This window comes from Bos javanicus, chromosome 3 (assembly GCF_032452875.1).
Source record: "Bos javanicus breed banteng chromosome 3, ARS-OSU_banteng_1.0, whole genome shotgun sequence".
NCBI classification, from domain to species: domain Eukaryota; kingdom Metazoa; phylum Chordata; class Mammalia; order Artiodactyla; family Bovidae; genus Bos; species Bos javanicus.
Genome location: NC_083870.1, coordinates 11,797,915 through 11,811,788, shown reverse-complemented (window position 1 = coordinate 11,811,788; position 13,874 = coordinate 11,797,915). Strand labels below are relative to the sequence as shown.

The 13,874-nt window shown below is 40.8% G+C and overlaps 1 protein-coding gene across 1 annotated transcript; it reads left to right on the top strand.

Annotated features, from left to right (window-relative positions):
* The first annotated feature begins 695 nt into the window (after positions 1-695).
* LOC133245276 (T-cell surface glycoprotein CD1b-1) lies at positions 696-3,773 on the top strand. The gene is made up of 6 exons (XM_061413214.1): positions 696-756; positions 970-1,236; positions 1,806-2,084; positions 2,305-2,583; positions 3,024-3,117; positions 3,752-3,773. Exons 1-6 carry the CDS (start codon positions 696-698, stop codon positions 3,771-3,773), a joined length of 1,002 nt encoding a protein of 333 aa, XP_061269198.1.
* Positions 3,774-13,874: the final 10,101 nt, after the last annotated feature.

The following is a 13,874-nucleotide window of genomic DNA, read 5'->3' as shown; positions in this document are numbered from 1 at the left end:
CTGCCAATGCAGGGGACACAGGTTCCATCCCTGATCTGGGAAGATCCCACATGTCCTGGAGCAACTAAGCACACATGCCACAACTACTGAGCTCACGACCTAGAGCCTCTGATGCACAACTACTGAAGCCCACAAGCCAAAGAGCCTGTGCTCAGCTACAGGAGAAGCCACAGCAATGAGAAGCCTGTGTACTGCAACTAGAGAGTAGACGCCACTCACCACAAGTGGAGAAAGCCTGCATGTAGCAAAGAAAACTCAGCACAGCCATAAATTAAAAAAATATTAAAAAAAACAGAATGGAAGCTGATCAATTGTTTAATATTATTTTTCTGTTTAATAGATGTGAAAATAAAGGATCAGGGAGGTGAAATAACCTTTCAACATTGCACGGTAACTTTTCCAAGGTAATAAATATGAAGTGAGATAAAAAAATATGAACTGAGATCAAGGAGATCATTTGGACCAGAGACATTAAAACAAAATCTATAAGTCATGAGCTGGAGAGGAAACAAGAGACAGAGTAAAAGCCCAGAGCCGTGGGAAGCACAGTTTTTCAGTGATGAACAATGTGTGTGCAGAAGAGATTTGTCAGTTGAGGGAGAGAGGAAGTCACTATAAAGTACTGAGAAAAAGGTTTGCCAAAATTGGAGATCAAATACCAATTCTGAGAGTCAGAAGCTCTACTTCCCATTGAAATGCTGCTTCTGCCACTTCTATTGCTAGCAGTTATTGTGCCAGGTGGTGACAATGAGGATGGTAAGAGTAACTCTGGCTGTTTCCAGCACAGGTGCAGGGCTTCTGGATAAAAAGATGCTGCACCCACCACTAAAGGTCTGGGCTCTTCTATCTCCAGCTCTCTCCTTGGGGCAGGGAACTGTTTCAGGCTCTATATTGTTCATACTCTGGGTTCTTTTTCATTCTATCCTAATTCTCTTTTGCCTCACTTTTCTTATCCTCCCACCACCACAGCATTCCAGGGGCCAACCTCCTTCCATGTCATCCAGATTTCGACATTTGCCAACAGCACTTGGGCTCAAAATCAAGGCTCAGGCTGGTTGGACAATTTGCAGATTCATGGCTGGGACAGTGACTCAGGCACTGCCATCTTCCTGAAGCCCTGGTCTAAGGGCAACTTGAGTGATGAGGAGGTGACTGAGCTGGAGGAACTATTTAGAGTCTATCTCATTGGATTTACTCGAGAAGTGCAGGACCATGTCAGTGAATTCCAGTTGGAATGTGAGTACAATCCTCTGAACTGGGGATGCTCTCTGCATGTATATACCTCTCTAGAGTAGTCTCCAACCCTGACTCCATACTTCCACCTGGTATCCCAGATATTTCCTATTCTTTGAACTATTGTGCCATAGATGAAATTCCTCCTTTGCGAACATCTCCTGGTTTGTTTGTGTATGACTTGTTTTTCTCAAACCCCAAGCAACAAGTCCTCACTTTACCTACCCTGTTCCTGAGTGAATGAATCCCTCCAATCTGTCTCCTCAAGTACCTTATGCCTGATCCCTTCTCTCAGTGTAATTCTCCCCTTCAGGCTGGAATGCTGTACTTCTGACTCCCCTCTTGAGTACCCTATTCCTTATAAGAGCACATCTCCACCATTTACAACATGTGTAACTCTCCCAAATGCTCCTTTTTTTCTGAAAAGTCTCTGAATACGGCATTTTTTTTTTTTGAGTCATTTTGCATCTCAGACCTTTCCATCAAAATCCAAAGTCCCATGTCCTTTTCCAATCTCTTTCTTTCTTGTGTGCTTTTAAAAATAACTTTGTCTCTGTTTTCTTTCTACCCAGACCCCTTTGTGATCCAGGGCATAGCAGGCTGTGAGATGCATACTGGGAAGGCCATAGGAAGCTTCTTGAAGGGAGCTTTCAGAGGATTGGATTTCGTGAGCATCAAGAATGATTCATGTGCACCTGCCCCAGAGGGCGGCAGCAAGGCCCAGCGTTTCTGTGCACTCATCATTCAGTACCAAGCTATCTGTGACACTATAGCTAAGCTCCTCTTAGAAACCTGCCCTCAATATCTCTTGAGTGTCCTTGATGCAGGGAAAGCAGAACTGCAGAGGCAAGGTTAGTCCTGTTCTCTCCCCAAGACTTTTCTGTTTCACCTTTCATCACCTTCTTTAAATTCAAAAGTGGGAGGTACCTAAAAGGAGAGTGTTTTAATTATTAAAATATTTGGTTTCTGAAGAAGTGGAAGAGGTCACTATCCAAATTTGTGAGTTTCCGAGTCTCTATTCCCTGGATTAGAGTCCTAGTCTGACATTCTTACTGCTCCTTCCTATCCCAGTGAAGCCTGAAGCCTGGCTGTCCAGTGGCCCCACTCTTGGGCCTGGCCGCCTACTGCTGGTGTGCCACGTCTCAGGATTCTACCCAAAACCTGTGTGGGTGATGTGGATGAGGGGCGAGCAGGAGCAGCCTGGCACTCAGCAAGGAGACCTCATGCCCAATGCAGACTGGACTTGGTATGTCCGAATAACCTTGGATGTGGCAGCTGGAGAGGTGGCTGGCCTGAGTTGCCGAGTGAGGCACAGCAGTCTAGGAGACCAGGACATCATCTTGTACTGGGGTGAGAAGGAACTGGGGCCCAGCTGGGGATGGGAAGAGGTGGTCCTCAAGCACAGAGGGAGGGCCTGAAGAAGGTGAGGGATTTAATGAATGAGAGAGGGTGGGATAGAGTGGGAGAGAAAATAGGGAGAGAGATTGAGACAGAGATGGAGAGTCAGGTTGAGATTTATTTCTGGGACAACAGTGTGAGAGGAATGAAATTAGCTAATCTAAGGTATAGAATAGGTAAGAGAGGAAAATGTAGACTACATGAGATGGGACAAGAGAGAGACATAAAATGTGGCTGTGAGTATAAGCCTTCCAGGAATATGAAAGGGGGAACCAGAGATGCCTATGTGTCAGAAGCGGGTAGTGGAGGTGCTGACACTCAAGTGGGCAAGAAGGCCAAGAGAAACAGAGGATGGGTTTGAAGATATCCCTGTGTCCTCTCTCAATTGCCAGGACACCCCACCTCCACTGGCCTGATATTTGTGGCAATAATAGTGCCCTCCCTCATCCTTTTGATCTGTCTTGCATTATGGTTTTGGAGACGCTGGTGAGTTTTTCATTCAGTTTTATTTTTCTGTCCATCCTCTCACTCTTTCCCTCCATTTTATCTGTCACTTTAGCCTCAATATTTCCACCAGACCCTTTCCCATTTTTTTCTAACTCCCATCTTTGTGTAAATGTATTTTTTTTAATGTGGTAAATATGCATGACATAAAATTTACCACATTAGTCATTTCTAAATGTACAGTTTAGTAGTATTAAGTATCTTAACACTTTGTGCAACCAAAACCTAGAACTCTTTTTGTCTTGAAAAACTTAAAGTCTATGCCAGTTAAACTACACTTCTCATGCCCTAGCTACCACTGTTCTAGTTTCTCTCTATATTAATCTCTGTATGAATCTTGAACCTCTTAAAAGTGGAATCATCAGTGTTTTTTTTTTGGGGGGGGGGGGCTGGCTTATTTCAATTAGCATTATGTCCTCATAATTCATTCATGTGGTGGCACATATTAGAATTTCTTTTCTTTTTAAGATTGTGTAATAAGCTTTAGATTATAAATTAATTTGCTTATGGACAGATGGTTTGATTCCACCTTTTGGCTCTTGTGAATAGTGCTGGCTATGAACATGGTGTGAAATATCTCTTATGCAGAGTGATTTTTTGCTTGTGCTCTTAACAGGTCATATCAGACTATCATGTGAGCCCTTCACCGTCTCCTTTTCCATTTGGAATAAGTACCCAGGAACCCAGAAACTTAAGTGGTCAGCCCAGTAGTCAATTTCATCATATTTCATCAAATAATCATCTGATCAAATCAGAGGTCCTGTAGATTGTAAGATCAGAAACAGAATTAAAGTTGTTCATATATTTTAAGACAATATTAATATTAGGATCTGCTCAGATTTATTGGATGTGAGATGTGGGAAAGAATGTACCTTGTAATAAATGAAATGGTGTACACAACTTTTATGATGATATCTCTTTTGCTTCTTATTTGAAAATTTGTTTTCTGTTTCTTCTGTAATACCATTTGTCAAAGTGAGCTAACTATAATGGTGCCAAGATAATTATATTTTCAAAGATGCTGAGCATTTGTAACATAATTTCTCTGTCTCTGCCTGGCTGATTTTCTAACCATAAGGGTCAGCAAAGAAGTTTCTTTCTCCAGGAAGTCTTCCTTAATGGTAGAGTGGAAATAACCCTCCTTTGACTGATGTCATGCTCAGGTCCACAGTATTCAGTATCCACAACACTGCAGTTCTTTTTGTTTTTCTTTTTCTTCTACTTATAAGTTCCTTTAGAGAGGGGCATATTCTAGGTGGCAAGATCTTTAACTTGCCTATATATTTATTTTGTAACATAGTCTGAGTTGATATAATTGTCTCAAATCCCTTTCCCCCAAAGCACATTTCCTTCTTTTTTTTCCCCTCTTTAGTTGATATTCTATATTTTCGTCTTACTAAAATATTTCCACATAGCCAAGAATAACATGCTTTCCTTGTTTCTACTCTGAACTCCTCTGGAGAAAATCACTTGTGCCCTTGTAGTTTACATGTAAAGATTTATTTGTCAGAAAAGGATCATATTTCTCAATGTGAGTTGGAATGGGTGAGGGAGTAATGGTGCAGATGGTTGTTAAATATTTAAGGAAAGAGTCAAGAGGATTTTATTGCTCTCAGGGACTTTGATATCTGTGCTATCTTTGATATCTGTGCTATCTTTGATATCTGTGCTATCTTTGATATCTGTGATATCTTTGATACTGAGTTATATTTTTGACTTTTATTTATGTTTGTTCATCCTTTTGCTTATTTTACAATTTTCTAGAAACTTCACTTTAAAAATCTAAGCTTATTTAACAAATACAACAGGAAAGGAGAGAAGAGATTCTGAGTACATTTTTTTGGTAGGATTTAGGAAGGGAGGTTAGAGCAAGTGGAAGTTTTGGAGCAGCCGGGGTTAATGGAAACAGTTCTGCCACCCCATCATGCTAGGACAATACAGATGTTAAAATTTGGGCAGGGTAGGAAATGACTTTTCAAATGATATATTTTATTTTCTCTGATCCATTAGTACATCTCGTTATTTCTCCAGCATGCATTGAACACCACCTCATCTTACAGGGTAGGCATGCTGTTCTATGCTTCACTGCACCCTCAGCTAAGGCCAGGACCCTAATTAGTCTGTGTATCGTGGGGGTGTGGATTATGAAACAGCAGTAGCAGTAGTACCTGTGAGCTCGTCAGAAGAAAAAATTTTCAAGCTCAACTCTAAACCTATTGAAAAAAAATCCTGGAATGGGAACTATAATGCTGTGTTTTCATAAGCCTTTTAGGTTATTTGAATGCATATTTAATTTTAAGAACATCCTATCTAAAGATTTTTCAAGCCCTGGACTACTGATACTTTGGGCTGAATAATTATTTGTTGCGGAGAGTTGTTCAGTGCACTTGTAGGAGTTTTGCAGCATTGGAAGGACTGATGCTGAGCTGAAACTCCAATACTTTGGCCACATGATGTGAAGAAGTGACTAATTGGAAAAGACTCTGATGCTGGGAAAGATTGAAGGTAGGAGGAGAAGGAGATGACAGAGGACGAGATAGTTGTATGGCATCACCGACTTGATGGACATGGGTTTGGGTGGACTCTGGGTGTTGGTGATGGACAGGGAGGCCTGGTGTGCTGCAGTCCACAGGGTCGCAAACAGTCGGACACGACTGAGTGACTGAACTGAACTGAACCGGCCTCTGTCACTGCTGCTGCTGCTGCTAAGTCGCTTCATTTGTGTCCCACCCTGTGAGACCCCATAGACGGCAGGCCACCAGGCTCCCTCGTCCTCGGGATTCTCCAGGCAAGAACACTGGAGTGGGTTGCCATTTCCTTCTCCAATGCATGAAAGTGCAAGTGAAGTCACTCATCCTGTCCGACTGTTAGCGACCCCATGGACTGCAGCTTACCAGGCTCCTCCGCTCATGGGATTTTCCAGGCAAGAGAACTGGAGTGGGTTGCCATTGCCTTCTCCGGACTCTGTCACCAGATGCCAGTAATTTCTCCCCAAGTTATAATAACCAAATAGATCTTCAAACTTTTCCAAATGTCCCTGGATAGTAAATGGACCCCAGATAAGTGTTAAGGTCGATGATAATATATAGCATTTCACCTCCCTTCTCATCACTTAGTTGTAATAATTGGTGCTCTAACCTAACTGATGGCACCCCACTCAAGTACTCTTGCCTGGAAAATCCCATGGATGGAGGAGCCTGGTGGGCTGCAGTCCATGGGATCGCTAAGAGTCGGAGACGACTGAGCGACTTCACTTTCACTTTTCACTTCCATGCATTGGAGAAGGAAATGGCAACCCACTCCAGTGTTCTTGCCTGGAGAATCCCAGGGACCGGAGAGCCTGGTGGGCTGCCGTCTATGGGGTCACACAGAGTCGGACATGACTGAAGCGACTTAGCAGCAACCTAACTGAGGTCTGCAGTTTATATTCGGTGGTGGAAAAAAGAAGGACTCTTCATCTGGATGGTATAATTCATTCTAAGCTCAAAGTTGCTGTAGAATTTTGTTGTGTAGTTAAAACTGGACCAGGAATGAAGTTCAGAAATAGAACAGGATCAGATCAGATCATATCAGTCGCTCAGTCGTGTCCGACTCTTTGCGACCCCATGAATCCCAGCAGGCCAGGCCTCCCTGTCCATCACCAACTCCTGGAGTTCACTCAGACTCACGTCCATCGAGTCAGTGATGCCATCCAGACATCTCATCCTCTGTCGTCCCCTTCTCCTCTTGCCCCCAATCCCTCCCAGCATCAGAGTCTTTTCCAATAAGTCAACTCTTTGCATGAAGTGGCCAAAGTACTGGAGTTGCAGCTTCAGCATCATTCCTTCCAAAGAAATCCCAGGGCTGATCTCCTTCAGAATGGACTAGTTGGATCTCCTTGCAGTCCAAGGGACTCTCAAGAGTCTTCTCCAACACCACAGTTCAAAAGCATCAATTCTTTGGCGCTCAGCCTTCTTCACAGTCTAACTTTCACATCCATACATGACCACGGGAAAAACCATAGCCTTGACTAGACAGACCTTTGTTGGCAAAGTAATGTCTCTGCTTTTGAATATGCTATCTAGGTTGGTCATAACTTTCCTTCCAAGGAGTAAGCGTCTTTTAATTTCATGGCTGCAGTCACCATCTGTAGTGATTTTGGAGCCCGGAAAAATAAAGTCTGACACTGTTTCCACTGTTTCCCCATCTATTTCCCATGAAGTGATGGGACCGGATGCCATGATCTTCATTTTCTGAATGTTGAGCTTTAAGCCAACTTTTTCACTCTCCACTTTCACTTTCATCAAGAGGCTTTTGAGTTCCTCTTCACTTTCTGCCATAAGGGTGGTATCATCTGCATATCTGAGGTTATTGATATTTCTCCTGGCAATCTTGATCCCAGCTTGTGCTTCTTCCAGTCCAGCGTTTCTCATGATGTACTCTGCATATAAGTTAAATAAACAAGGTGACGATATACAGCCTTGACGAACTCCTTTTCCTATTTCGAACCAGTCCATTGTTCCATGTCCAGTTCTAACTGTTGCTTCCTGACCTGCATATAGGTTTCTCAAGAGGTGGGTCAGGTGGTCTGGTATTCCCATGTCTTTCAGAATTTTCCACAGTTTATTGTGATCCACACAGTCAAAGGCTTTGGCATAGTCAATAAAGCAGAAATAGATGTTTTTCTGGAACTCTCTTGCTTTTTCTATGATCCAGCAGATGTTGGCAATTTGATCTCTGGTTACTCTGCCTTTTCTAAAACCAGCTCGAACATCAGGAAGTTCACGGTTCACATATTGCTGAAGCCTGGCTTGGAGAATTTTGAGCATTACTTTACTAGCGTGTGAGATGAGTGCAATTGTGTGGTAGTTTGAGCATTCTTTGGCATTGCCTTTCTTTGGGTGGACAGAGCCAAAGAGCAGATCTGGAGGCTACCTGCCTCTGGATATTTCAGTTATATGAGCACAACAATCTCGTTTCTTCCTTTTAAAACTGAGCTAGAATTTTTACTTGTTTTAAAATTCTGAAATTATTTTGCTTTCTGATGTCTTGTAACAGCTTTTTCATATCCTTTTTATAGCTTTTATCTGTTTTCTTCACTCCTCTTATTTCTCCTCCTTCCATCAAGTCATCATATCTTAAAGGTGGTTTTTTGGACTTGAGTTTTTTTCCCTAAGTTTCCTTACTTTGGAAAGTGTTAATTTACTCATGACTTTAACTATGACCTGTAGATGAAAGACTTAAAAAAAAAAATGTTTAATACAAGAGCTCTTCAACTCTTTTTTATATAAGAGTTTTTGTCCCTGTGTATGTGTTAGTTTGATTTTGCTAATATATAGAAATATGTTAAAATATTTTGTCCTTGCTTCCAGTATGCATGTTAAATTAACTTATTAAGTATAATATTTTATCTGTAAATCCTTTTTGATTTTTTATTCATACTCTCATAATAGCTCTAAATATGAAAATTCTCATTTTTTTTTCAGTCCTCTTACTATCTTCTATTGCATTTTCTTGTCCAATGGCATTGACTCTGAACCAGTGCATAGAACTGACAGATGACATTCTCATCTTTTTACTTTTACTGGATAAGAATATTCTAACAATTAATATTAGGTATCAACCCTGAAATTCATTGGAAGGGCTGATGCTGAAGCTGAAGTTCAATACTTTGGCCACCTGGTGTAAAGAGCAAACTCTTTGGAGATGACCCTGATGCTGGGAAAGATTGAGGGCAAGAGGAGAAGGAGATGACAGAGGATGAGATGGTTGAATGTCATCACTGATTCAATGGACATGAGTTTGAGCAAACTCCTGAAATAGTCAAGGACAGGGAGGCCTGGAGTGCTGCAGTCCATGAAGCTGCAAAGAGTCAGACACAACATAGTGACTGAAAAACAATAATGTTAGGTATGGTAATTGCTCTAAGTGTATCATGGATAATTTTTTTCAGATTAAGAACAATTTCTTTTAAAGTTATTAAATTTTTTATTACCATTTTTATTATGGATGACTATTAAGCTTCATTAAGAGCTTATTCTGAATTTCTTGAGATGACAAAATGTTTTATATCTTTTCTATTTTTATTGTTTTGAGTCACACGTAAATTCTCAAATGGTAAAACAAAATTTTGTTTATTTAACTTACTTATAATGTATTATGTGGATCCAATTTCCTAATGTTTTATTTATAATGTTTTTCTATTCTTAAAATTCCATTGTCAAGTATTGGTATTGAGAGTTTTTTGCCTCATAAAACAAGTCAAGAAAGCTTTCCTATCTTTTTATTCTCAGAGAAAGCTTCTGTGATATATCTATTTTTAAAATAAATACTTGGTAAAATTAAGCAGTGAAGATTTATGTTGGAATTTTTTGTTTTCTTATTTTTGAGGAGGGAGGTTTAAATTTAACAGTTTTTTAAAATAAAAATAGCTCTTTTCAAATTGTCTATTTCTCTGTGTCATTTGGTAAATTTTGATTTAACAAAATTTGTCCAATTTTTCAGATTTCTTTTTTTTATCCTTTTTAATTTTATTTAATTTTTAAACTTTACATAATTGTATTAGTTTTGCCAAATATTGACTTGTGCATAATACCTTCTTTTTGTTAAATCATGTTAATATCTATGGGGTTCATAACTACATATGTCCCTGTTTTTTAAAAAAAACAGATCTTAGAAATTGGTGTTCTCTCTCTGTTCTCTTTCTGATATTTACAGGAGATTATCAATTTTATAAATTTTTCAAAAACTAAGTAATAACTTTTTTTTTCCTGTGATCATATCATTTTCTTTATCATGTCCTTTCTTCTATTCTCTTTGTGTTTATTCTATTGTGATGCAAGGATTTTGAGCACCCAGATCCAGTGTGTGGGGTAGGGGATTTTCCATACATCTAACAAACAACACTTTTGGCCAGCTGGGGATCTTATAACTCAGCCCATTTCTGACACCATGTATCTGGAGATAACATCAGATTCCCCAGGTTAAGTGTTCAGGCTGTTACTGAAAACTCAGCCTCTCAGAACACTGGTGAAGAAATCTTGAAGACAGAGCTTTGGGTGAATAGAGAAGGACAGATTTTCCAGGCAAAGGGAGACATATTGGGCTTCTGTCTTCAGAATCTGTGTGTCTCAGCTCAGAGACCTTGATGAGGGTTTTATAACAGTGGGTCAAATGTGGAGTCTTGGGGAAGATTAAGGTGTGAGCATGACTTACACTCCCTTAATCTCTTCTTATGTTTCATGTTTTCAGCCTCCTAAAGACATACCCATGAAGGCAGAGTTCCAAAGATGGCAAGGAGAGATGAGAAAGCTTTCATAAGTGAACAATGCAAAGAAATAAAAGCAATAGAACAGGAAAGACTAGTGATCTCTTCAAGAAAATTAGAGATTTCAAGGGTCCATTTCATGCAAAGATGGGTAAAATAAAGGGCAGAAGCAGTAAGGAACTAGGAGAAGCAGAAGATATTCAGAAGAGATGGCAAGCATACACAGAAGAACTATACAAAAAATAGCTTAATGACTCGGATAACCATAAAGGTGTGATCACTCACCTAGAGCCAGACATCCTGGAGTGTGAAGTCACCTGGACCTTAGGAAGCATCACTATGAACAAAGCTAGTGGAGGTGATGGAATTCCAGCTGAGCTACTTCAAATCCTAAAAGATGATGCTGTGAAAGGGCTGCATTCAATATGCCAGCAAATTTGGAAAACTCAGCAGTGGCAACAAGACTGGAAAAGGTCATTTTTAATTCCAATACCAATGAAAGGCAATGCCAAGGAATGTTCAAGCTACTGCATGATTGTACTCATTTTACATACTTCAAGGTAATAGTAAAAATCCTTCAAGTTAAGCTCCAAAAGTACATGAACTACTTTTCAGGTATACAAACTAGATTTAGAAAAGGCAGAGGAATCACAGATCAAATTGTCGACACATTGAATCATAGAAAAAGCAAGAGAATTCCAGAAAAATATCTACTTCTGCTTCATTGACTATGCTAAAGCCTTTGTGTGGATCACAACAAACTGTGGAAAATTTTTCAAGAGATGGTGATACCAGATCACCTTACCTGCCTCCTAAGAAACCTGTATTTAGGTCAAGAAACAACAGTTAGAACTGGACATGGAAAAATGGACTGGTTCCAAATTGGGAAAGGAATACATCAAAGCTGTATACTGTCACCCTGCTTATTTAACTTGTATGCAGAGTACATCATGTGAACTGCCAGGCTGAATGAAGTTCAAGCTGTAATCAAGATTGTCAGAAGAAATATCAATAACCTCAGATATGCAGATGACACCACACTAATGGCAGAAAGAAAAGAGGAACTAAAGGGTTTCTTGATGAAAGTGAAAGAGGAGAGTGAGGAAGCTGGCTTAAAACTCTACATTCAGAAAACAAAGATCATGGCATCCAATCCCATCACTTCATAACAAATAGACGGGGAAACAATGGAAACAGTGACAGACTTTATTTTCTTGGTTTCCAAAATCACTGTGAAAGATTGTTGCATCCATGAAATTAAAAGTTGCTTGATCCTTGGAAGAAAAGCTATGACAAACCTAAACAGCATATTAAAAAGCAGAGACATTACTTTTCTGACAAAGGTCTGTATAGTCAAAGCTATGGTTTTTCCAGTAGTCATGTATGGATATGAGAGCTGGACCATAAAGAAGGCTGAGTGCTGAAGAATTGATGCTTTTGAACTGTGGTGTTGGAGATCAAACCAATCAATCCTAAAGGAAATCAACCCTGAATATTCAAAGGATGCTGACCCTGAAGCTCCAATACTTTGGCCATCTAATGTGAACAGCTGATTCAATAGAAAAATCGCTGATGCTGGGAAAAGTTTAAGACTTGAGGAGAAGAGAAAGACAGAGCATGAGATGGTTGAATGACATCACTGACTCAATGCACATGAGTTTGAGCAAACTCTGGGAGGTGGTGAAGTTCAGGGAAACCTGACATACTGTAGTCCATGGGTGACACATCCAGCACAGCGGGTGAGAAAGACCTGAAACGGGGGCAAGCATGTAATGAAAAGACAGACACATATAATTTGGCAAGCAGGGAGTCAGGGGGCCTTCTTTCTCTCCATAGCAGGAAGACAAAATGGCTCCTATTGGCAGAAGTCACATGAGATCATTAGGGAATAGTTATACTGGGGAGTTTGATTAGCCAAGGCTCTGCTGTTGATCAGGAATATCTTGTTTTGTTTCCATGGATATTGACACAGGGGTATTCAGTGAAGTGGAGCAGAGAGCATGCCCCACCCTAAAAATGTCCCTTTGGCATGCTTACTAGGACAATCAAGGCACAGTTTGCTGCACCATCAAGTCATGGGGCAGGTTCTGGTCTATGTTGCAGACATATCTGGTCTATGTTATTGTAGGCTGCAACACATGGGGTTGCAAAGAGTAGGAAAGGAGTGCATGACTGAACAAGGATCTTGATGAGCTTCTTTGGTCTCTTTAATCTTGTTTCCAGTGATTTCTTGGCTGCCCCTCCCCTGATTAACAACTGTTCAAATCCATGCTTTGGATCTCAGGGAAAGTCATAGTGGCTGGAATCTTGCCTTCAGGAAATGGGGGAGCAGAAAGGCCTCCACGTCCGTGATTCCAACTGAATTCCACTCAGTTTCAAAACCTACAAGTTTTGTGGTGGGGTGCAGTCAAAATTATCAGTCAAATTAGACTGGAAGTTCCCATGACCTTCTTCTTCAGTTCAGTTCAGTTCAGTCTCTCAGTCGTGTCCGACTCTTTGCAACCCCATGGACTGCAGTTGTTTGAGTTCTGTTTTAGAAATATGTGTCTGTCAGCATCAGTAAACCCAAAGTGCTCCTACTTGTTGTTGAGTGACTAAGTCATGTCTGAATCTTTGCAACCCCATGGACTGCAGCACACCAGGCTCCCCTGTCCTTCACTGTCTCCCAGAGTTTGCTCAGATTCATGTCCAATGAGTCAATGATGCTCTCTAACCATCTTATCCTCTGCCACCCCCTTCTCCTTTTGCTTTCAATATTTCCCAGCATCAGGATCTTTTTCAATGAGTCAGCTCTTCACATCAAGTGGCCAAAATATTGGAGTTTCAGCGCCAGGTCTCCCTGTCCATCACCAAATCCTGGAGTCAAACTTATGTCCATTGAGTCCTCTGTCATCCCCTTCTCCTCTCGCCTTCAATCTTGCCCAGCATCAGGCTCTTTTCAAATGAGTCAGTTCTTCACATCAGGTAGCCAAAGTATTGGAGCTTCAGCTTCAACATCAGTCCTTCCAATGACCATTCAGGACTGATTTCCTTTAGGATGGACTGGCTGGATCTCCTTGCAATCCAAGGGACTCTCAAGAGTCTCTTCCAGCACCACAGGTCAAAAGCATCAATTCTTCAAAGCTTAGCTTTCTTTATAGTCCAACTCTCACATCCATACATGACTACTAGAAAAATCAAAGCTTTGACCTTCTTAGATTTGATTACATTTCTAGAGTAGCTCACAGAACTGAGAGAAATGCATACTTATTAGGTCACCTATTATAAAAGGATAGTAACAGCTGGATCAGGTAAGACGTGGTAAGGTGTTGGTTCTTCCATACCACTCTAAGTATGCTGCTGCTGCTACTAAGTCGTTTAAGTAGTGTCTGACTCTGTGTAACCTCATAGATGGCAGCCCACCAGGCTCCCCTGTCCCTGGGATTCTCCAGGCAAGAACACTGGAGTGGGTTGCCATTTCCTTCTCCAATGCATTAGAGTGAAAAGTGAAAGT